The 24,080-nt window shown below is 40.7% G+C and overlaps 2 protein-coding genes across 2 annotated transcripts in view; both read right to left on the bottom strand.

The window, feature by feature from the left end:
• Nucleotides 1-23,475, bottom strand: part of LOC102779150 (cytoplasmic phosphatidylinositol transfer protein 1-like) — a 79,409-nt gene extending 55,934 nt beyond the window's left edge. The window contains exon 1 of the mRNA XM_087841889.1: nucleotides 23,176-23,475. Coding sequence (XP_087698015.1) covers nucleotides 23,176-23,223 — 48 coding nt within the window. The 5' untranslated portion in view covers nucleotides 23,224-23,475. The remainder of the gene's footprint in view (nucleotides 1-23,175) is intronic.
• LOC148102552 (uncharacterized) lies at nucleotides 1,438-3,990 on the bottom strand. Its single transcript, XM_087842563.1, has one exon. It carries the CDS (start codon nucleotides 3,858-3,860, stop codon nucleotides 1,539-1,541), a length of 2,322 nt encoding a protein of 773 aa, XP_087698689.1. The 5' UTR covers nucleotides 3,861-3,990; the 3' UTR covers nucleotides 1,438-1,538.
• Nucleotides 23,476-24,080: the final 605 nt, after the last annotated feature.

Genomic DNA, 24,080 nt, shown 5'->3' with positions numbered 1-24,080 from the left:
AACTACAAATCCATTCTCTCTTGTTTCTTTTTGTTTTTATCCCACTCTAAAAGTTGGATGTAACAGTGAGACCAAATTCACAACCCAATAGAAGCAGATCCAGGTACATTTACTGCAATATTCAAACTGAATACAGGCTGCTGGCCATTGACATGTAGTATCCTTTTGACTTGAAGTCACCTGGAACTGTAGCTGTGCTGTAAACAAATAATGAATCACAGTTTGACCAGAATAAGAACTAGAATCTTTAACACACTAAGATAATAAAATACACAAGCTATTTGGCTGGTAACTGGCAATAAGCCAGAGGACTAATGGCCCAGAAGGCCCAAATGAAACTAGTAATGTCCAGACATCTAGCCTATATTACTTAATATTCATTAACCTATTTAAAAAGCACTTTTGCTCTGTTTCAGGTAAAGTGTAAATCTGCACCTCTGATTTGTGTGATTACATTTTCTCTTTTTCTTTTTCTGCTGCAGCAGCCAAAGTCTGATTTATTAATGACAAACCAGTGGTAGAAGCATCATAACATCAAGAAAACTGGACAGTTAAAGGATTTTTCTTATACATAAAAAAGAAAAAAAAATGTTTGATAATCTGAAATGTTTAAGTGTGACAAACATACAAATAAATAGGAAAACGCTTTTTCACACCATTGTCATATAAAAGACTTACTTCCTTCATTCTGTTCATTGACCCCATTGTGGACCACTGAAATGTTGCGTACTATGTAGTATATACCTTATTTACTTTATTTATTAAATTTTGGGTTTGTTTTGTTTTTTTGCACTACATTAGACAACATCAAAATAGCGTTGACATTTTTGTTATTTGTGTTTTGTAATCTTTATAAAAACCTAGAAAAAAAACACCTCTTAATCTTTGGTATATGGCAAGGTGCTGTGGACATCCAAGTTTGTGATTGTGTCGATTTTTCAAATCAATACCATGGTTGCATCTACTGAAAATCTCTGTGAAGCTTAAATCTCAGTGACCTTGACTTCAAGGTCAGAGGTCAACTTTATAACACAGGTATGTCTACTACGAGGCTGAAGGGTAGCACTATATATTTATAAACAATCAAAAACAACAATTTATTTCCAGTTTGTATGGAATTTATTTCTGTAAACATGGTGTTTTAGGTTGTGTGTGGGATTAAAGGACTGATGTGATGGTAAGGTGTCCGCTGCTCTGCTTTGAATATTGGTAGGCTTTTCTTTTTTTTTAATTTTCACAAGAATTGCTAGTTCCCCTAGAGTTTTGGCCACCCCAGCAATCAGAAGATTCCCTATGAGCAAGCATTTAGCGACAGTGGGAAGGAAAAACTCCCTTTAAAAAGGAAGAAACCTTCAACAGAACCAGGCTCAGGAAGGGACAGTCATCTGCCGCGACTGGTTGGGGTGGGGGGAGTGAAAATTAAAAAAAAAAAAAAAAAAAAAAAAAAAGACAAAGTGATAATTATTGGAGCAGCTTAATTAATATTTCCAGTGTAATTTGCTGTTAATATCCTTTTCCAATCCCAGTTTGTGTTTTTATCACTTTTGTCCAGGGTGGAAGATGCCATGCTGGAGATTGACTCTGTATGCTTTTTCAGTGTTGATACTTGGGAACTTGTTGGAGAGGCCAGGGTTGAAAAAGGGATGCCGCAGAACCTGAGAGGGTGTTATCCGCTGGTGTGCATCCAAGGCCAACATCTCTTTAATTAGGCTGACAAATAAGCGTTGGCCATCTTCTGGTCCTCGTCTAAACATCATTATTTGTTCGAGGTCATCCAGACGTTTAAGTTTTATGTATCTTGTCTTCAAAGATTCATATCCTGTCTCGTATTTAAATTGTTGGGCGGTCTTAAATGTCCAGCGTTGTTGGTTGTAGTTGTAGTTGTCTTTTGTAAAATAGTCTTCAGTGTACACGCCAGGATCGAGAACATGATCTGGTGGCTGACCCTGAGTCTCTATGATGAATTTCAAAACATCATAATATTTTTTTCCAGGGTAGAGTGGCACCCCTGTAACAAGCTCAACAGCTACCAGCCCCAGAGACCACATGTCACATGCTTCGTTATAAGGAAGGCCAAGCATAACTTCAGGTGCACTATAACCAACTGTCCCCACACGGTCACCAGGCATCACTGCAGACGCAGGACATGCGAGGCCAAAGTCTATAAGTCTGACTTTGACTGGAGACTCATAGCGATTTACAACCATGATGTTTCCAGGTTTGAGGTCAGCGTGCACTATTCCCAAAGAACCCAGGTGGGACAGAGCATTTGTGAGTTGACCTAAAATTGGCCTGACTTCGCTTATGGGGAGACGCCGGTTATTCGGGTCCCGTATGTAGTCCCACAGGCATTGATCAAGGAGTTCAAATTTCAGGCAAACCCGCTCTCTGTCAAGGAAAAAGCCGTTCCATTTAACAATGTTGGCGGCATCTGGATCCAACCTTCGCAGCTGCTCCAGGATGAAAATTTCCTTTTTTGCCTGTTGCAGAATATCAGGGCGGCTCTTGTTCACCTTAATAGCCACAGCTTGGTTGGTTTCGGTATCACGGCATTTGGCTACAATACCAAAGCCCCCTTCTCCGAGGAAAGCCTCTACCTTGTAGTGGTTTCCCAAAATGCTCCCTTCAACTATTTCAAGCTCATCTGAGCTGAAGGATGGGCTGGCTGACATGTGGACGAACACTTGCTGAGAAAATTCAACCGAGTTTTGAAAACTGCAGTTGATTTTCTCTGATCTCTTGCATTTCAAGTTTGAAGGGTGCTGAAACACCACAGGGTTTTGTGGTCTTTCAGCACTCATGTCAATGCAAGGGGAACTCTTAGGGTTGAAAAAGGGATGCCGGAGAACGTCCGACGGTGTTATGCGCTGGTTTGCATCCAAGGCCAACATCTGTTTAATTAAACTTACAAACAAACGTTGGCCATTTTCTGGTCCTTGTCTAAACATCATTACTTGTTCGATGTCATCGAGACGCGTCAGTTTTATGTATCTTGTCTCCAGGGACTCATGTCCTGTCTCGTACTGAAATTGTTGGTCAGTCTTAAATGTCCAGCGCTGCTGGTTGTCGTTGTCTTCAATGAAATAGTCTTCAGTGTACACGCCAGAGTCTAGAACATGATCTGGTAGCTGACCCTGAGTCTCTATGATGAATTTCAAAACATCATAGTCTTCATTTCCAGGGTAGAGTGGCACCCCTGTAACAAGCTCCACAGCTACCAGCCCCAGAGACCACATGTCACTTGCTTCATTGTAAGGAAGGCCAAGCATAACTTCAGGTGCACTATAACCAACCGTCCCCACACGGTCACCAGGCATCACTGCAGATGCAGGACATGCGAGGCCAAAGTCTATAAGTTTGACTTTGATGGGAGACTCATGGCGGTTTGCAACCATGATGTTTCCAGGTTTGAGGTCAGCGTGCACTATTCCCACAGAACCCAGGTGGGACAGAGCATTTGTGAGCTGACCTAAAATTGGCCTGACTTCGCTTATGGGGAGACCCTGGTTTTTACGGTCCCCTATATAGTCCCATAGGCATTGATCAAGGAGTTCAAACTTTAAGCAAATCCGCTCACCGTCGTGGAAAAAGCCGTTCCATTTAACAATGTTGGCGGCATCTGGATCCAACCTTCTCAGCTGCTCCAGGATGAAAATTTCCAGTTTTGCCTGTTGCAGAATATCAGGGTCGCTCTTGTTGACTTTAATAGCCACAGCTCGGTTGGTCATGGTATCACGACATTTGGCTACAATACCAAAGCCCCCTTCTCCAAGGAAAGCTTCTACCTTGTAGTGGTTTCCCAAAATGCTCCCTTTAACTATTTCAAGCTCATTTGAGCTGAAGGATGGGTTAGCTGACATGGTGAAATGTGTCGGCTTGGTCAGTGAATTGCTAAGTAATGCGAAATTCTCTCAAAACTCTCCAAAAGGGTTTGCTTACTGTCAGGTCAAGGTCCGTTGAGCAGCAAAGTTTAACAGAGCGAAGCTCCTATTTAAGGGTTTTTTCTCTCAGCAAGATGATGACATCACAAGGGATCAAAGGCATTCTATTTTTTCAGTTGAAACACTGAAAAAAAATAGTGTTTCAACAGGGCAGGCTGGCACCCTGTGGGAGGCAGAGGTGATAGGGTAAGGATGCAGAGGATAAGAAAAGATCTTATCTGTCAGCTCATCAGCGAGCAGCCGCAGAATCACAGGTGCAGCTTGGCAGGGGATGGAGAGTGAAGACAAAATCAACAATGACTTATGGCAGGGGTGTCAAACTCAAATACACAGTGGGCCAAAATTCAAAACTGGAACAAAGTCGCGGGCTAACATTAATATTTATTGAAAAAAAAATCTTCCTCCAGATATAAGAATGAATCTTTTCTTATGGACTCAAATAAGTTCTGCTGGAAAACTGAATATGGAACAAGCAAAGCTTAATACTAAACAATATATATATTAGCTGTATAATACCAGTAGGCCAGCTCTAATAGTAATTTGGTATGGCTTCGCGGGCCAAATGTAATTTGGCTGCGGGCCAAATTTGGCCCGCGGGCCAGAGTTTGACACCTATGACTTATGGCAAAGTTACAGTCTCAATGTTATTCTTTATTGTTAGTTTGACACCTATGACATAGAGATTTAAATATACCAGTATTCATGCTACACTACCGTGTGGGTTTCTCTATATAGTATTTTATGTTTTCTATACTTTCAAACACCAGAAAAAAATCTAAACTTGCCTTTCTTTCCCTTCCCTGTTGAATTCTGGGATTGTGGTAGTGGACTTTGAAAAGGGGTTGTCCTTTGAGGAGAAGGATGTGGGATGAGAGTGAGTCATGCACATACAAACACATACGAGCGCGCACACCGAGAAAAGAAATGTGTGGGAAGTGATCAGCAGATGTGTTAGCACCAAACAAACGCTACACTTTGGGGGCCAGAACGCAACAAGCGAGAGAGTCAAAAATTAGCACAGGTTGATCAATATGAGATGAATCATCCCAGGAGCCGGTGAGTCCATGTAACCTCTATAAGTCCTCAAAAAAGACTCAGGACTGAAACCATGGAGACTTAAAGCAGCAAGAACTGGAAACGGCTGTGTAAAAATAGATCAAGGATGTGACATATGCCATATAAACCTTTACCTAGCAGGCTGAATCTACTTTGTAGTAGACCTGCCCTTCCCACACTGCTGGCTTGTTCAATCAGTATAAGAAGTTCACACTTGCGCTTCAGTGTTTGGACTTTGTGGGCATTACGTACATGCTGGTTTTTGTATTTACACAAAATCAATCACTTCTCTGCTTGTAGCAACAATTATATTTCCTTAGAAATGGCACCAGCTGTTCTACAGCAGACAGATAACAGGTGTACTAGAAGTTATGGTATTAAAAAGGGAAAATAAAGTAAACAGAGAATAAATTACAGCAACTGAGGGGTTTGTGGAATTTCTGAGGGGCCATAAGGGGCAACCAGAATTTAACAAGAGCCAGAGCTAAGTATCCTGCTTTTTAAGGCCTCTTTAGGTCTATTTAAAGAGCCTGCACATCTGCCCCCTGTTTGCCTTTCTGGGGCTGTAAAGCCTGGAAAGAGAAAGGAGAGTGAATGGTGATAGAAGAGAAGGGAGATAGTCTTTATGAGATGCACACTTGGATGGCTTGAACCAATAGCATCAAATGAACAGAGAGTGACTTGGGCATACAAATCAAACTTCCCCAGTATTTTTTTTTTTTTTTTTCATTTTCACCAGCTGCTACACTGAGGGAGGCTGAACAGAAAAACTGTTGTTATGGAAATTCAAATAAGAACGAAAATGAAGAGCACACAGTAGACAACTGAAAGCAGCATTATGTAATTTTTAAATGCTAGTGATCCCAAACAGCAGCTGTTTGAAACAGGAGGACATCTCTGCAAACAAAGCTGGTAGTTACCCCTTTTTAAACCATTATGGAATCATTTATTTAAGAAAATGATATTTAATGTCGAGATTTTTTTGGTTCTGGTTTTTGTTTTGGTTTGTTTGGGGTTTTTTTCTTTATACTGAACAGCTTCCCCTCCACTGGATGTTCATAGTCTCCAAATGAACCGAAACCACCAACATGTACACTGTACAGTGGTGTTTACTGTATCACTTCCGTTTCTTATCAGTAATTCTGATTCTGTGTATAGATGTATGGTAACATTGCTGGTCATGATGTTTGCTATATTTTTCAGCAAAAATTCAAATTTCAAATTAAAACCTCGACGTATAGATGTTCTCTGTGTCTAGGGTGGTGGTGTTTGGTTTAGGTTCTATCAAACTGCATCCAGACTGGAAGCTTTGAAGCTGATGCCCAGTCATTTGCAGACGTTCCAGGCTTTAGTTTCCTAGGTAACCCTGTCGTGCATATACTATCAGGTCATATGTCAATCAGCAGTATCCTGTGCTGGTAGCTGCTTCGATTGCTCACCTTCAAGGTGAGAAACGTTCATTTCAAGTTGTGCCCACATGTCCATGCCAGCAGTTATTTTCCCTGGAATCACTTTTTGTCACCGTACGTCTGTCGCTTGTCTTGGTCTTTGGTCACCACATTGCTTTGAATCACTTCCAGTGTGGACGCAACTTTAGAAAGGTTTTCCATTTCCATTCACTTCTTGCAACTATAATGAGGGACAGGCAGAAACGTCTGCTTTGTCCACATTGAAAGCAGTTAATTGATTGTGCATTGCTTTGAAGCTGACAGCTGGTTACTTCTTACTTATTCTAGGATCGGGTTGCCAAACCAACTAATGCATTTACTACCAGGTCATGTGTCAATTAACAGGACACTGTGCTCTCACTGGTGATCATTGCAAACGCTCGTCTGGAAGCTGAGAAAAGATTATTTCAGGTCCCTTGAGGTCAAATGTCTCTGGTCACCACATTACTGCAAATCTCTTGCAGCGTGGACACAGCTTTATAATTCCACCGTAAGAATTTCTCTTTGCATGGGCAATTAAAATTCTTGTTGCCATCTATCATGCCATATAATTGTTGAACAACTACTTCTAGGATTTTTCTTTTTTTTTAAATCTGAAGTTTAGCAGAGACAAAAAAAAAATCCTTAGAATCATTGTCTATGAGAATGCTCAAAAAATATGAGTTTTTAAAACATGATTTAACCGTATATCAATGTTGTTGCAAACAGAAAAGTCTAAAAGGGAACATAAAAGTCTGTGAGAATTACTCTGTGGCTACGTCCATTTGTAGTGTAATGTAGAAATGATTCAAACCAAGCAACAATAACAAATAACACGTTTTTTAAAGCTTGAAACAAACAGACAACAGTCTTCTTGAACCCTACTTTCCTACATATACAAAAATAAATCTTGTCCGCGTTCCTTAGTAATCCCTTGTGAAATGTTACACAGTATTGCTATAAATGCATTCCTAGGGGTGGGGTAGGGTCTCTTTGGGTCATTTAGCTTCAGCTGCCATGTACAGTCCTCATCACTGATTATCCTAGCTGGGCCGAGTCTGGTGATTTTACCATTGCAGAACTTTACAACCCTGTCGTAGCGCTTTCATCCATGCAGGACCTCCACAGAGGCCACCAGCAGGTAAAATATTAAATTCCTAATCCTGCCAATTATAAAACATACTGGATGAGTTGGCACAAAAACTGGTATGACCTCAAAGGACCCACCTGGGGAAATTGCACTACTTCAACAAGCTCAGCTGGTTAGCGCCAGTTAGCGAGCATTAGCAGGCTAATGTTAGCAAGTTGCTCCAAACCACAGCTATCACCACTAACATGGTTCTGATTTGCTACAGACTACAGTCTCTTTAAAATGTTACAAAACAAGCCACTTATAGGGTTTCCAACAGGCAAGATGACCCCTTTTTAGGATAAAAGCTACAACTGTTAAATTAGTTAATGTATCTTATTAGCCTACCGTTGCCATTAACTGTTTTTACACATATAATTTAAAAAAAAAAAAACAGGTCAAAAGTCGAATTTCTTTCCTTACTGGGATTCCATTATCATTTTTTATCTGTTTGTTGTCAGAAAGGAGAAAAAAAACATAGAAATATTTCTTTAACCAGGAGCGTGACCTTCACACATAAAAAAACCAAAATCAAAATGAATACTAAGTGTTTAAAACACAATCAGAATGACAAAAAAGAGAAAACAACTTCTTAAACCAACAATTGCCAGCTTTACAAAAGAGCCATGCCATGCAAATATATATAAAAAAAATAAAAAATCATTATTCTTATTATCTGTTCTTTACCCACTTCTTTTTATAAAACTGCACAGACAAGCACATGTGCTCAGTTTCTAATTAAAAACATCGATTTCCTTTTGTACTTTCCTACAAGCTGACTGCCAACTATCAATGTGATCAACCATTCTGTTATCTAAATGATTAGACAAGCACATCTCTCTACTTGCTCCTCCAAACATTATCCCCTTCATCCCCCTACTCTCAACCATGTAGCTTCCATGTATGCACACACACACACACACGCAGACACTTTCTCCGGTCAATGCATCTTAGCTGGCATTTTCGCTGCTTAATCCTGCAAATCACACAGCAAATCAACCGTGGTCAGGGCTGACTCGGTGGAAGAGGACACTAAAACAGGGGAAAATTTACACACACACACGCCACACGCACCTGCACCAGTGAGGGAAGAAATCAATACCTACTCTTCTTTTTCAAAGGAGGAGTTCAAAACATGACCTACCTTTACAATCACGTGGGGAATTGTAACTCAGTGTGGAAAATAATTTGCCCTCTCTCTCACGCTCAGGCAGTACCTTGCAGAGATTGCCTGAGCGTCATTGTGAGCCCATTAAGATAAGACATGAAGTTTATTAGCTTCATTCAGCAAGTGATCTCTGTGTTCCTTCATCAGAATTCCTTCATGCAGAGGCAGCAGGGGAAATACTGGCCTTACATCTAGCCCAGGTTAGTACAAGACAGCACACCCTTAAAAATCTTGTACCCAAGGAGAGCTCAGCGTACTTGGACAAGGCTCATTTTCAAGTTGAGAAGTTCAAAATGTGCACCTGAATAGCAGTTATTGTGCTGAAATATTCAATCAATTATAAAACAAACTGCCGAAGTTGTTCGATGCAGAGATGATGGTAAATATCAAGTCTCTCATTATAATCACTTAAAGGCTATGTAAGCTTTTATTTCACATCCAGATCAAAGCTCTTACCATCTGAAAGCTTGTTTTACTCCCGTGGCATTTCTTGTCAGCCAGTTAAATAAAGAATCATCTCTTGCAAGTAAAATAGTGTCTGAGTATTGCAATGTCATTCAATCAGTCCAACACTTTGGATGCATCTAGGATTTCTACAAGTTTAATCACAAGCGGGAGGACCCCCAGCAAGCCCAAAAGCTTTTTAGCACAAAAATATTAGATTAGTTCATGTATCTTATTAGCCCACTGTTCTCATTAACAGTTTTCACGCACATTAACAACCACTTGAACGTCTCATTTCTTTCCTCACTGGGGCTCCGTCATCATGCGTTGTCTTTTTGTTGTCAGAATAGAGAAAGAAGCTTATGACATTTCATGGTTCATTTAAATTTTGCTGCGTTTAGAGGTATGTGCTGGATTGAATATACACCCTGCTGAAACATAACATAAACAAATGCTTAAAAAAAAATAGCAGAGCCTATTAACCTTGGCATCAATGTGTCTAAACTGAAATTATCCACACTGCAAGCAAGTGATTGGTGCTAAATCCCAGGTTTGGGGTAAAGTAGGACTCATTCAACTGCCTCGTTATTTGACAGTTATCCTAGGGATAGCCTTACACCATAATCACTATAATCCAGTCCACGATCAGGGTAATGGTAGGGAAGGATGGTGCTGGTTACCATAGAAACCAGAGACGATAATGAAGCGTGTCAGCATATAGCTATCTATAGCCTGTCTAATTTGTGTGCGTGTGTGTATGTATGTGCGTGTGTAGGCTGAGATGATAGTTCTTCCAAAGATGCGCTGCACCTGTGTGTGGGCTGCAGGCGTAGCAGCACAGCATGATGACCAGTGTGCGCAAGTGTATTCTTATCCCAAGTGTAAAAGCAGCTCAGTTACACATGGCGGGAGCAAGCTGAAACTTTTCTAAAAGCGATAGAAATAGATTCACTCATAGCCTCATTAATGCCAAATGCATTTTTGCACACCATGGACACTGACGCACTTGAGAAATTAAGCCTTACTTATTTCAGAAGACGGCAAAGTAACTGACAGAAGTTTGCAAAGTGCAAAAAAACAAAAAACTAAAGCACGTTATATTGGTAAAACACTCTTAAAGCTGCTATAATTTCAGTGTCAGGCAGTGAAATCATCCTAATGTAGCAGTAAGCAGCACTAAACCAAAGATGACTTTTTAAACGTATCCTTCCTTCTCTATATTTCATGCGAATACACCATCTCAGTCTATCTTTGTTCTCCCCCTTCTTCCTCTTATTTGCATGTATTTTACTGAATGAAAGCTTCTGGTGAACCTCCACTTTCCATCTCCGTCTTAATACCCTAAGCCCATCTTGGTAAATCTTTCCTTCTCGCCTCTTCGTGCAATAATGGAGAAAAAAAAGGCAGAAAAAAAAGAGGGAGCGGGGGGGTGGGGGGGGTGGATTTATATTTTCCATTTCTCTGCAATCCTCTGTTGCACTTTCTGTCTAAGTATCTCTGTGGAGAGACAGCAGGGACCAGCAGCTACTGTACAAATACAGGTTCAGCTCTATGCCTGTATACACGTACACAAATACAAAATACACACGCACAACATGTGAAACTACAGACGGTGAAAGAGGACCACCGGAACATTAAATTGAATCAGATGGCAACTCACTCTTCATAGATTATAGAGCTAAAGGCTATTCAAGAAAGAAAGGCCAAAGACCTAATCAGGGCAGAACACACAGAACACAGTAAATAGCCAGCCATAAACAGTGTAGCCAAACAAGCACGAGGCCACTTTAAAGCCACTTTCATACTAAAGGTGATAGCGTTATCAGTTTGGCATTTGCTTAAGTATTGAAGATATAAGCCTAAATCAAGCTTTAAGCACCTTGTTGTATTTATTTGGAACTTGTGATAGAACTTTCCCTCTTGCCTCTCAAAACCAGAGCACTACAGTTCAAAAGGAAGTGATTAAAAACATCGTTTAACATGTTATGTGATGCCGTCATTTTTATTTTGCGCTCTTCTGCAGCCAAACACCAGTCTGTGCTGTAACAGGTCTTAGCTGTCGACAGCAACCAACGCTAGTCTATGGCTGTGTGAATTTAGACTCATTATCCACAATATCACAGTACAAGTGCAAAGTCTATATTTGAGTTGCTAAAGTGTGTTTGTACATATTCAGGGGACCGTGAACAAATTCAAATCTGACAGCAGAGGCCACAAGTCAATAGAGGTAACCTTCCCAGATAGCAGTTTACTTTATGTAAACAGACAGTTACATTTGTATAAAGTTAATGCTGGCATGTTATAATTCTTGTATAAATAAGCACTTGTGGAATATAACTGATTTGAAGACACTGCGTGATCTTGAAATTCAAAAACAGATTGTTCACTCGGATAATTTTACTCTCAAAAGATGGGACAGCAAGTCTGTTAACAGTATAATGTTAGATCAGCATCACAACTGGATTTAGCACCATGTAGCACTACAAAATACATTAAGGAGCTTCCTAAAAGGGAAATCAAATCACCCTTGAAATTTAACAGTGCTAATAATTGTCCTCTCAGAATCACTTTCAGCGTCACAGCCAGAATCTAGTTTCCTGTGTGCGTTTGTAGGATCGTAATTTCCAACACTTTACTCAGACAGAAGTGATGTGTTTACTCTGTTTATCGCGTTAACCCCCAACCACTCAACCCCTCTATCCCCCACCCTGCACACCCACACACACCCCTCTGCTTTTGGCAGGAATCTACTCAATAATTCATAAAACACAAAAAGGGGGTGTGGAAATTCGGTTGTGGCAAGATAAATAATAGAGAGTGCACGAGCTGGGTTAAAGTGATCATTGGGAAATGCAGGGGTTGCTGTGGAGAGCAGAACCCCACTGACAGCTCAGACATAAGCGCATGTGCGCGATATGACTCTGACACTGCTCGTACAATCAATCAGTTTTAATCACCCATTCCCTCGTATCGCCTTAACATCGAAGCGAGAGCGACAAAGTTGATGTCTTTTGAATGAATGGGGATGTTTTTGGCACCGACGGTAAGACAGGAGGGGACATTAAATGGCGCCAACTCGAGTGCAGGAAAAAAATGAATCGGAATTTTCCACTGTTTTCACAAATGATTTGGAAAAATGGACAGATTTACTAATGAAATAATATTGAGTGTCTGCCCTAAAATCTATTATTAATAAATACCACATATTGTAAAAAGTGTTTTGAGTAGTCTCTCGGGACACTCTAGAGGCTCCACAAAGTTCTCTGCTACACATCATATCGCCTTTAATGTAGGTATACATTTTTACGTGATATAAAAAATGTCATACTGTGATATTGTTGCTATAGCAATGTGATGCATTTACTTCCTGCAGTGCACGAATAATGAGATAAGCCCAGGCACGTCTGGGAGCAAGAGCCACATCTCGTCCTTCGACGACGATTTACTACCAAAGAAAGGAGCTAATTTGGGCACCAGTTTAGCTCTTGGGGTGAGCGGGCGACCATAAACTGTTCCCCTTAAAGGTTTCAATTTCAAATTAGTTTAACCACTGGGGCAACGACCTTCGAGTAAAACCAGGCTACGAAGAAGAAGATATTAGCAGCTGGGGATGTGCAAACAAATGGCTCAACCAAGAATCGCTAGCTTCATCCCACATGACAGGAAGAGCAAACGGTGGATGGAAATTACTGACGTGTTGGAAAAACAGGATTCTAAGCAGCTGTTTAAAAACTCCACCCAAATGCAACATCCCAAAAAGATTCTTTAGTTTTTTCAGTTTTCAGTTTGTGACATGCAGCTCCTCAAGAGTTACAAAGTTAAGTTGCTTAAGCTATTGTTAAAATAAGCTGCGTTAGGCAATTATGTCATACTTTTATTTAAAACTTCCAGCCAGAACACTACCAGGGCTACTTTTGCTCTTACATTTGACTTGTGCTGTGTCACTGTTTTTGCACTGTAATTTTCCAGTGAAGTTAAACTTCAAATTAGGAAGTGACACTGATGGCAGTTTATTGGAAAAGGAGAATTTAAATGCCCTTTATTTACTTATCGATGCTGCTATGTGCAAGCTGCAAGCATCAACAAAATGCTGTTCAGTTTTGGGGGGGTTTCTGTACTACATTAAATATCGCTATCACAAATTCTTTCTGAAATGGTGTGGTATAGTTTTGAGGCTACATTGTCCACTCCTAATAAAGAGAAACTAAAAAGGAGATCTTCACATACGTCAGCTGCTGCTATAGTGCTTCTATGTATATGCATATCACTTCACGACGATGAATGCACACACTCCACGCGACTAGATTTGCATTCCCCATGTCTCCATGCATTATTAGTAGTACACATCATGCATATCAACACTACATCATCATCAGCTCGCCTCTCATCCTTAATTTGTCATGCATTACTTCTCTGATGCCCTTGCTGTCGCCTACTGGCACTGACTAATCCATTCACGCAGACCATTCCATGTAATTCCTGTCATTTTTCCTGCAAAATCTCTTCAACCACACCCCTGCAAAAGCTCTCTCGATAAACAACAAAGAAGATTTGCGCAAACCCACTTGAGAGCAGCAAATGAATGCCTGTAATGTCAAGTGCTGTAAAGAGGCTGTGTATATTAATTTACACTCATCTTCTATCTAGCCTCTAGCCTCTCATCCTTGTATCACATTTGTGCATATTTTGGTGATTTTATACAAGGCAGCATTCGCAATTACACTGAGGGCCAAAGAGAAGAGCAACCCTTTCAACTCTTGTAACAGGATGTAGAGCAAACAGTAAAAAGGAAGTTTACATTTTGTTCTAATCTCAGCATGTTTTTTTTTTCTTTTTATAAAGCATCTCCGAGACACAGCATTAGCATATGCACCCAAAGTAGCAAACAGTAAGCATTTTCAATGACATTTCCCAAATTGAACACAGCAAGAAAGTTGCTTTGGTGTAAAGAATCAGCTGCTTTGTCTCTATTTATAGCCACATTTTACAGATTTAGCAGCCGCCTTCTAACTGTGGCTGCCAGTAGAAAACGTCTCTTATCCCTCCTGTGTGATTTGCTAGCGCGGTGGAAGAAATCCTTTTTTTCTCCATGGTGACACGAGGTTGTTTTATGCCAAGGCTTGATCAAAAAGAGCCTGTGCTGCACTCATTTAACTCCATTACTTATTTTTATATGACTTTATGGGAAAACAGAAAATGATTAGGCAATACTCCTAATGATATCCGAGTGGGGTTTTTGTGTGTCGTGCAAATTTCCAATAAGTGATCACTGGGTTTTCACTCTCTCTCAAAATGTTGGGAACTGCTGTCCATCATTTTGAGCTCATTATCAGTCTCGCATAAGCGTCTCAGGCTTCAAGTGCTTGATGCTGCTATAGAGCACAGATCACTGAAGAGCTTGCAATGATTATGTGCCTTACTGTTGAAAACAAAAAAGAGGCACAAATACACTCATTCCAACTAAAAGCATGGAACATAAAGGAGAGGATCGGTCCAGGCGAGGCTGTCAGTGTTGCATGACGACATCATGGAGCTCTTATGTTATGAAAAGGCCTTTGTCTCAATACAATCCAGATACACTAGCACACCGGCACACAAACACACAGCCATTTAGGAAATGAGAATAGTCTTCATCCGAGGATAATGGTCCGTCACAACCCATGATGGTTTCCTCTAGAAGAGTAAATGGCAGTAAATGAGACACTGATTGAATCATAGCATTGTCATGTATACCAGATGGCAAAAAGGTCTTGCACCTTACCACGAAACCAACTAAATAAACAGCATGTAATGGGCCCTGTTTCCCAAACAAACTCTGGGGTGGTCTGGAGGGATCTAACAATGAAGTGTGAAAACAATATACTGAGTAAATGTGCAGCTCTTCTTTTGAATTAAATACTGGTGTTTTGATACAGGGATATCACGGAGCTTTGGGGTCATCTTGAGGTTACGTTAATATACTACGGAAGGCAGGTAATGAATCGAAAACTCAAACTTCCACCTCACTCATCTAACAAGCGCAAAAAGAGAAGTTCCCTACAGCAATCACCAGTATCTCACTTTGCAACTTTATTACATTATCCATTCAAACCACAGGAACACCAAGTCCTCCAGGGACACTGTCTTCTTGAATTACGTTGCCTGAAAAAAAAAATCATCTGCAAAGAAGCATTGCTGTCTTCATTCAGCCATAACAGCTTTGTTCTTACATATTTTCTGCCTTTCATCCTGTGGACACATGGAAAATAACTGCTAGTGTCATAAAAATTTGCTCTGGGCCAAAGTATCACTTGACAATGGCAGCCAATCAAGTTAAAGAGACTGATCTTTTTCTTTTCCTCCAACACAAATTAGATATCCTGGGGAAACAGACAATATTTCCAACACATGTAACCCTTTACTGTCTATTGAACAGTTTTACTGAGATAAAATTCACTAAGTACATCAGGCGATGGAAGCCAGTGTTGCGTGAAATTGTTCAAACTGCCAAGCTCGAGGGCTCATACAATGTCAGAACAATATGAATGCTTCCATGTGCATTTACAACTGATATTCCCTCATGGGGAATATCAGTCACAAAATGACTCAGCAATTCAAATCCTATTATGGCGCTTTGTAAATATCCGCTACATTACAGCTAACAGATGCTAACTGCACTTCTGTGTCCAAGTTGCTTTTAGTCAGCAACATCAATGATAATCTCAGCTGTGTCGAAGCAGAGCAGGTGTTCAGCTGAAATGAAGCTATGCAAACATAAATTACGCTACAGTAAGGTGTGCAGGTTTTTTTTGCCAAGTATGTGGGCATGCTACATGAGGATATGCATTCTGTAATGAATTTATACAAAACTGGTAATTGCAAACATATGAATACCACGAAAAAATGTCAAGTTAGGAAACCACCTAGGTGTCCTTTGAACCTACCATCCAGACATCCCTTCAAGCAGTCAGCCAACCCTAAGTCTTCTCATTTATTAAGTCACCCTTCTATATATCAAGCCATCCATTCTCTCTAGCACCTAAAACAAGCAGTTTCTGCAAAATCTGGCTTTACTACTCCCTCCAAATGATAAACATGGCGGTCAATAATGGATATACCTCTGGGTTTCCCTCTAAATGTGTCATTCTTTTCCCAGAAAAGATGTTATCCCAGCTCAAGTCTTTCAGGAGATTACAGCATTTCACAATCAGATGCTGTCATAATCCTTCAGTTACTGCCAGCGCTAACACCCCATCAAACAGGCATTCAGCCAAAGGGTACTACTGTCTGTCGACTACACCAAACAGACTAAAAACTCATGGATATTCAGTTAATTCATTTTGTCTTTTCCCTTGAAAACATCACGCGCTCTTGTGACAACCTTATTCAAATGATACGGTCTAGGTCAGGGGTCTGCAACCTTTAACACCCAAAGAGCCACTTGGACCCGGTTTCCGCGCAAAAGAAAACACTGGGAGCCGCAAATACTTTTTGAAATCTAAAATGAAGATAACACTGCATATATTGTTTTTTTACCTTTATGCTTTGTGTGAACAACTAAAGTAAGTAAGTAAAGTTTATTTATTAAGCGCTTTTCACAGACAGGCAGTCACAAAGCGCTGTACACAAATATTAAAATAAACAATACAATTAATAGACATTATACACAATGTAAAAGATCAAATGTAAATAATGTAAAGAATATAAAATACGTAGATCAACAAAAGGCTTGTTTGAACAGAAAAGTTTTTAACTGCTTTTTAAAAGAATCCACAGAGCAACTAAGGTGTGTTGCTTATGAACTCCATGAAGTGCTACAGAGAAAATTGCATTTTACTTATGTAGTTAACACATTTTGAACTCTTAAAAAAATATAACAAAAGGAAAGACACCCAGCTGAACTAAAATGATCCATGTAGCAAACAAAAACTGATGTGAGCCGCCACCCTTATATCGCCTTTGGGCTTTTAGAGCCTTGACCTGACTTTTAAAAAGTAATTGGAAAAAAAGCACTATGCTGCTAAAAAATAGATATTTGCAAAATTCTGCCTAAATATGTATTTTACCTGGTTACTGTGTGTGGCGGGGCGTGGTCTGCAGCGCCGCTGCAGGGGAGGCGGACGCACCTGAGCGGCACCGCAATCACGCCTCGCCACCTTAAAGTCTGTGCTCTCTCTGCTGTTGTGTTGTCGGGCTGTGAGCTGAAAAGCTACAGCCGGCTGTATGCGTACAGTAACCGTGTGTGAAAAGCGGTCAATAAAGAGATGCTGAAAAGCATGTTCATGCAAACATCGTCGGGTCTGCCGTGATATGTTTACAATAAGACTTATCGTCCCGAACCTCTGCACACAGCATCTGCAAATCGGGGCTTTCACGGTAAGCTGTCATCTGTGAGTGTTTGATAGGTCATGGTGGAGCTGCTGACATAATTTGGATCCGAAGATCCATAACTGGCCTACCTGGGGTCGAAAGTCTCGATAAATGCACGGCGTTTCGGCGGGTATACCGGCTTCCGCGAGTGTGACGCTTATTTTGAGCGGTGAAAAAATAATAAGATATAATTTTATTTTTATATTTCAAAATCACAATAATCTTCCAATTTAGAACTACAAGTTAAAAAAAGAACTAAACACAAATAAAATACACTTCAGCTAAATACTTCTCATTTATTTTCCCAAACCACCCGGAGCTGCAGTATAAGGACAAAAGAGCCGCATGCGGCTCCAGAGCCGCAGGTTGCCGACCCCTGGTCTAGGTCTACATCTGAGCACAATTCAAAGAGATTCTCTGGTGCCCTTTTCATGACACAGATAAAGCTATTACAGTATGAAATTGTACTCGCAATGAAAACTTTAAATTCATCCACCAGGGCTACGATCTCAAACAACTGTGCTAATGGGGCCACATAGAGACTCGGGTTAGCCAAAGGTTGACCAAAAATACATATCAAACAAAGACAGTGAGGCGCAAGTGAGAGCTGCTGCAGAAGGAAAAATATATAATGGCACACAGACAGAAAGAGGAGAAGGAGGAATACATCCATCTGTGTCCTATCCTTTACTGGAAAGGATAGAGAGGTGGCTGATGAATTGTCGAGCGCCACGGTGGCTGATGAATGGCTCAGCTCGTAGGAGAAGAGAGCAGATTTATTCCCAAGGCACTTAAAAGGGAAAATGATTATTTCTTGGCTAAGTGGTTCTGGTTAGTATTACATGTAAATCTTCTCAGATGGAACTTTAAACCAATACTCAAACAGAGAAGCAACACTATGAGTGAACTGCTTCAAAGGCTTGAGTTACACCGAGTCATCCTGGCCGTGATTATTACACTGACAAAATTAAAGTTAATACGAGCAAATCTTTTCATTTGCTAGGTGAGTCCAATCTACAACAAGGCTTGTGAGCATTTAGGTGGAAACTTTTGCAACTGCAATTTCAAGACTTATGAATACTTACTTATAAAATCTAAGTTTGAGGCCAAAATGAGCTCATCTCTGAGGCAAATCTAACAATATTACCACTTGGAATGCGTATAAGTCCAAGCCTGTGATAAACACAGTTCTCTCTTTCTGCCCCGACTTGTCCACGCCACATGTTTCACTTTGTTTGTCCATCGGCTATTCAGTCTACTGACTAATACATGGTGCCTGACTTTAATCTCCTCTAACATCACGACGCTCTTGTCTTCCAAAAAGACCCTCTTCCTGTCTACGGCTATTGCTGACAAAAACCATAATTTATCATAAAATTATACAAGGGATTGGTCTGTACTATAAATGTATGTAGACTGACTTCACTTAGCTACATAACACGAAGCAGTAACAAGAACTTGGATATCAAGACGATAAGTCGAACCAGGCTCTTCCATTCTAGCTATGAGAAAAGAACAACTACAGAGAATATTGCAATAATAATATATGGTGCACTGAATACAGTTGTTGCAAGCAAAGCATGTAAGACTTTCTTAGAGGTAAAGTCCCGTATGTAAGTGTAAATGTGTGAATGTTGCTTCTAGTACAAAGTACTTTAACTGGAGAGTAACTATCAGAAAAGTGCCACATATGTGCTGTGAGTGTAAAGCCAGGGGATAAACCTGTCTGTGTGACACGGATCTAGCCTTGTCAGTTCACCTAAAAACCTGGCTGCATTAACACAAATTTTATATATTGTCAACAAATAAAAAGCAATAAGTCACCAGTGATATCTGATATCTTCTACCACCATTATTTTTAAAGTCGAGATTCTTGGAGTGCCACGTCTTACCTTATGTATTTGTGTCGTTTACAGTCTCAACTACTGAGAATCTTCAGATTCTCTTTATATCTACACAGTGAGATTTTTCAGGAAATAAGATACTGCTTTCAAGAGAACTGACTGCTCACCATGTATTTTTATGTGTCATTTTCTTACTTCGAAAATAACCTGCACCAAAGAAGTTTAGGTTTACAGAATAAGTTACTATGGGCGTGTAACCAAATAAACTAAGTTACCTCACCAAGACTGAATACCCCATGCAAAAACCTTCCACTAACAAAGCTTCATAGTACAGGCCTTGGGTGTTAACATCTAGATGAGAAGCAGGAGCTAGTTTGGCTGATCATAAATACTGAAATGTCTAGTTAAAGTTCAGCTAGTATAGCCAACCAGCCGTCTGGTAATGTCTATTTCTTGGCTGAGAGTTGTGACATCATCTGCTGCCTGCCACTCAAATGTGTGGTCAAAAGATTAGATTTGTACAGAGAAAATAATCTCCAATAAGACCATGATGTGCTGTGTTTACACTTCATATTTGAGATTTAAAAAAGTGGTAAAGATTGGAAATTAGTGAGCTTTAAAGGTTCTGTGCAAACTGGATTTCTTTCCTTTCTCTCTAATCTTTAAGCTAAGCAAAGGAAAATGTTCGCGTGAACATAATAAGGTGTTCTCTGTGTGGTTTCTTTTTTTCTAGTTTCATGTCCAAAGAAATTAGGAAGACCACTTTCCTCTGTTTAAAGTTGGAAAGAAGAATGAGAAAGGCAGAGTATGGATGGAAAAATGCTGCAGCAGTAATACGTCAGGAACACACCCAGACAGGCGTCGTAATCATCACCCAGAGATGATTAAGAGGAAAGAGAACTGAGCCTCACAGAGCAGCTCATACACTCTGGTATTGCTAAACGCTTCCTTCAGTGCACATGATGTTTGTTAAACTTGTATAAACACAGCACGGATAGCCAGTCCAACCTCAGTAGTAGGGCTCGAATGACGCAACACAGCAAGCAGCAGACAGTGATCTCTTCCCAGAGACGACACACAGAGAGACGTGACCTTACATGTCCCCACGACTCTAAGAATCTAAGTGCACGTACGTACGCAGTATCGGTTTATGACACAAGGGAGCTTATAAGGGGAAAAAAATTTCCCAGAACTTCCCCCATTACCCCCACTCCACTCCACTCCTGTCTTCTTGTCCTCTCTGCCATCCTTTCCCTTCTGCTCAGCACATCAACCGGCAGCACAACGCGGTTTGACTTATGCAGCATCTGTCTACTCTACCCTTCCGTCTTTCATTATCTTAATCCATCCTTCCTATCCCTTTGGACTGGCAGGAAACTGGATTTTCGGGAGCGAGGGGACGACACTCAGCTCAATGTGTGCAGGCTTGATAAGAATAGTAAGAACAAACAGGCCAAACTACAGCCTAATGTTTTTCCCCCAGATCATTAAGGAGGTTCCTTTCTGTAACAGGACTGTTAGCAAACAATGGTACCCTGCTTCCTGTGTTTCATCCAAACATGGATTTATCTTCACAAATAAAAAAGAAGCAAAGCGCGGGGCCTGTGTGAGCAGTAGTGGATGACCACTCTCCTCCTTGTTTGCTAAAAAGTAAGAGTAATGTCTCCAACCCTGTTTTCTTTTTAACTATCAGATTCTGAGTACAGTACAAAAGCGTCAGTGTTTTTGAGCATTTTGGTCCATACTATTTTTTTCTTCACCTTTAACTACATACACGCTACACTCCTTATACTTCCAATTTTACTGTATTTCTAAGAGTATATTTAAGTATTTTGTTTAGCTTCATTGCACCTCATCATACAAACCTCAATAAGGGTTTTAAAGCTTGACAATAACCATAAATAGCAGGGTTTGGGGTTTTTTAAGTTCACTCTGAGTTTACATGTGCTTTTCATAGTTTGGGTTTAGCCCGACTGCAGAGGAAGGAAAAAAATAGCAACAGGAAGTTAAAACAGCAGGTGCCAAAAAGTCAAGCCTCGCTGTAACAGCATTTTTGAAAGTATGAACTGGTAAATTAAAGTGTCATTGGCTCAGCATATTCTCATAAATATACACATAACAACTTAGGTTAGCGGTTGTCAGGTGCTCCCACGTATCAGCAGACTTGTAAATAAAGGAAAAAGCAGCAGCATCAAATGTGGTGCTTTGAATTTTTCGTGCTAGGGTGACCCTCTTGTTGAAAACGCAGATTGAGCCTTTGATTACACTGTTCTTGCTTCTCATAACTACCATCTGTTCACAAGTTAAACCGACGTGACAAGAAAGTGCTCGCTATTCCTCTAAGCTTATAAAATGTTCACAGGAAAGGCTGCTTTACTGAATGGGAAAAAAAACCACGTGTGAACGCTAAGACGCAATATCACACACCACAAAGGTGTTTAAGAACACAGGCATGAGCACACTGTCCCTGTAACACCCTTGTGCAAGAAAATGACTTCTCCCTTTTCACCGCACGTCTCTACATGAATTGTTGGTGTGAAACTTTGCGTAGTGTGTGTGTTGAGAAAACTGCTGCTGACCATGGGAAGAAAAGTGAACTTATTACATGCGGCATGATTTTCCCAGTGAATCTAAAATTACTGTGTAAGGCTGTACATGTAAACGGGAGATGCGTGCAACTGCACTTCAGTGCAAAAATCCTCTCTTCCTGCATCTCTAATCATGATTTCCTCAAATCCTGAAGGTGTCAGAAAACAAGAATATAATGAGGGTTACACAAATTTGCTGTTGGAGAACTCAATCGCCACATCCATGTATGGATCAGAGAGCAAAAATGAGGAAAATATGAATGAATAAGTTCCCCGTAAAAGGCCTGACAAAAAAAAATGGTCTCATTATTTGCTCACGCTTTACAATACTTGTTTCTTTCCTCAGAGATGACCAAGGCTCATGTGGATTTTACTCTTAAAGTCTGGGGTTGAGGAGATGCCACTGGAAAGCATTGTTCCACGTGACTATACCAGCCCCCAGCCATAAGAACACCACCCCCTACACCCACACATCACAACGACAAGAGGGATGGAGATGAATGAGAAGAACAAAGGCCTGGGTGACAATTGATAAAAATGCTGTTGTGCTGTACAGCAAGCATGCCAGGACAAGAGAGCAGCGATCGTCTTCACCTTCTAATTTTAGACTGTGTCACGGGACCAAACAGACAAATAGGTTGAATACAGACAATGGACAATTCTCTCTGACATCGCCGCGTGCGGCACAAGTGCATGCAGGTATCAGTGTGCCGACCTCTGCTCTGCATTGTGTTAGTGTCATCATGTGCAGCATTACATCAATGCAATGTAATATGCATGTAATTGCCTGCATGTGAGCAAGTTAGAGTGTGCGGCCGTAAGAGGAAGAGTGAGAGCACACTGCCACTGTACGCAATTCTACCGCCAGCTGATCAAACAATCGGATCTATAATTGGTTTTATATTTGATGGAAGCGTTTTACGTGCTGTGCAAAGGCACCTGCTTGTATTGGGAGTTCTTTGTGTTGCTATGCGTTATCAGACAAAAAGTAGTGATTTAAAGTGCGAGTAGAAAAGTGCCGATAAAGGCGGAGAAGTGTGCATAAAGCGCAAATAATAGATTAGTCTCCAGTGAAGTTAACCTGAACGTATTTCTCACTTCATATGACCTCCTGCCACATGTCTGGGACAAGCAAACCCATGGCGTTAGCCGCTAAGGTCGTCCGAACAGCACTGAACCCCGCTCGTGATTTAAAAAATAACAACAGAAACAAGTGGTGGAGAACTTACCTCCTCTACTGTGAGGGGCATGCATATCCTGTACTCCTTCATCAGCATCTTCCCCCCTCTTTTCTGTTTATTCACAATGTGTCAAACCAGCCGAGTAAAGGTTCCCTCCGCCGACCGACGGGATGTGTGTACAGTCTGGAGACGTGTCAGAGCATGTGAGGGGACGCTTAGCCCGAGTTATAAAACGCTCCCGGAGTTCCGGCTCACTTCTTTCATCAGAACCAGAGGACGCAGTCTTCAGCGCTGAACGTGAGCGGAGAAGTGAACTCGGTTCTGGGTTGTTCCCTCCCAACACACTGATGACGCGTCAAGTTGAAGCAAATGACGCTGGACACAACCGGAAGTGAGCATATGGACCATTAAAATAAGAGCAGAAGTGTGCGACTGCAATTTGAATTGATCCCGTTTTCTACATATACACATTATTGTTGTTGTTTGGCGACATTTTTTTTTTTTCACTTAACTATTTATACTTTATTCTACTTTGTATTGCCAGAAAGTGGAACGGCATATTCCAAAGGGTCAAAAGGCACAGGTTACTTTTTTTGTAAGTTTCAATTGGAAGTGAGTTTGAGGACAACATTAGGAAAGGCTGAGATGGTTTGGACATGTGCAGAGGAGGGATAGTGGATATACTGGACCACGGATGTTAACCATGGGGCTGTCAGGCAGGAGGGGGGAGGAAAGAAGTCATATAGTGCACATAGTGCAACTCCTTCCTCCTTAATGCCTTTAATTTTTAGTCTGGATGTGTTTATATTATGCGAGTTGTTTAATAATTATGTTCATCATCAAACTGCCAAAACTAATTATATCTGTGGGCATCAAACACTGGTTGAACTTAACTTTCAGTTAATTTGTTAATGACTAAGTACGAAGATGCAAAAGCAAATTTCTTATTTGCA

The sequence above is a fragment of the Neolamprologus brichardi genome, chromosome 6 (assembly GCF_056152115.1).
Source record: "Neolamprologus brichardi isolate AB-2024 chromosome 6, ASM5615211v1, whole genome shotgun sequence".
Lineage (NCBI taxonomy): Eukaryota > Metazoa > Chordata > Actinopteri > Cichliformes > Cichlidae > Neolamprologus > Neolamprologus brichardi.
The sequence above is the reverse complement of the archived record's forward strand: the minus strand, read 5'-3'. Positions and strand labels throughout refer to the sequence as shown.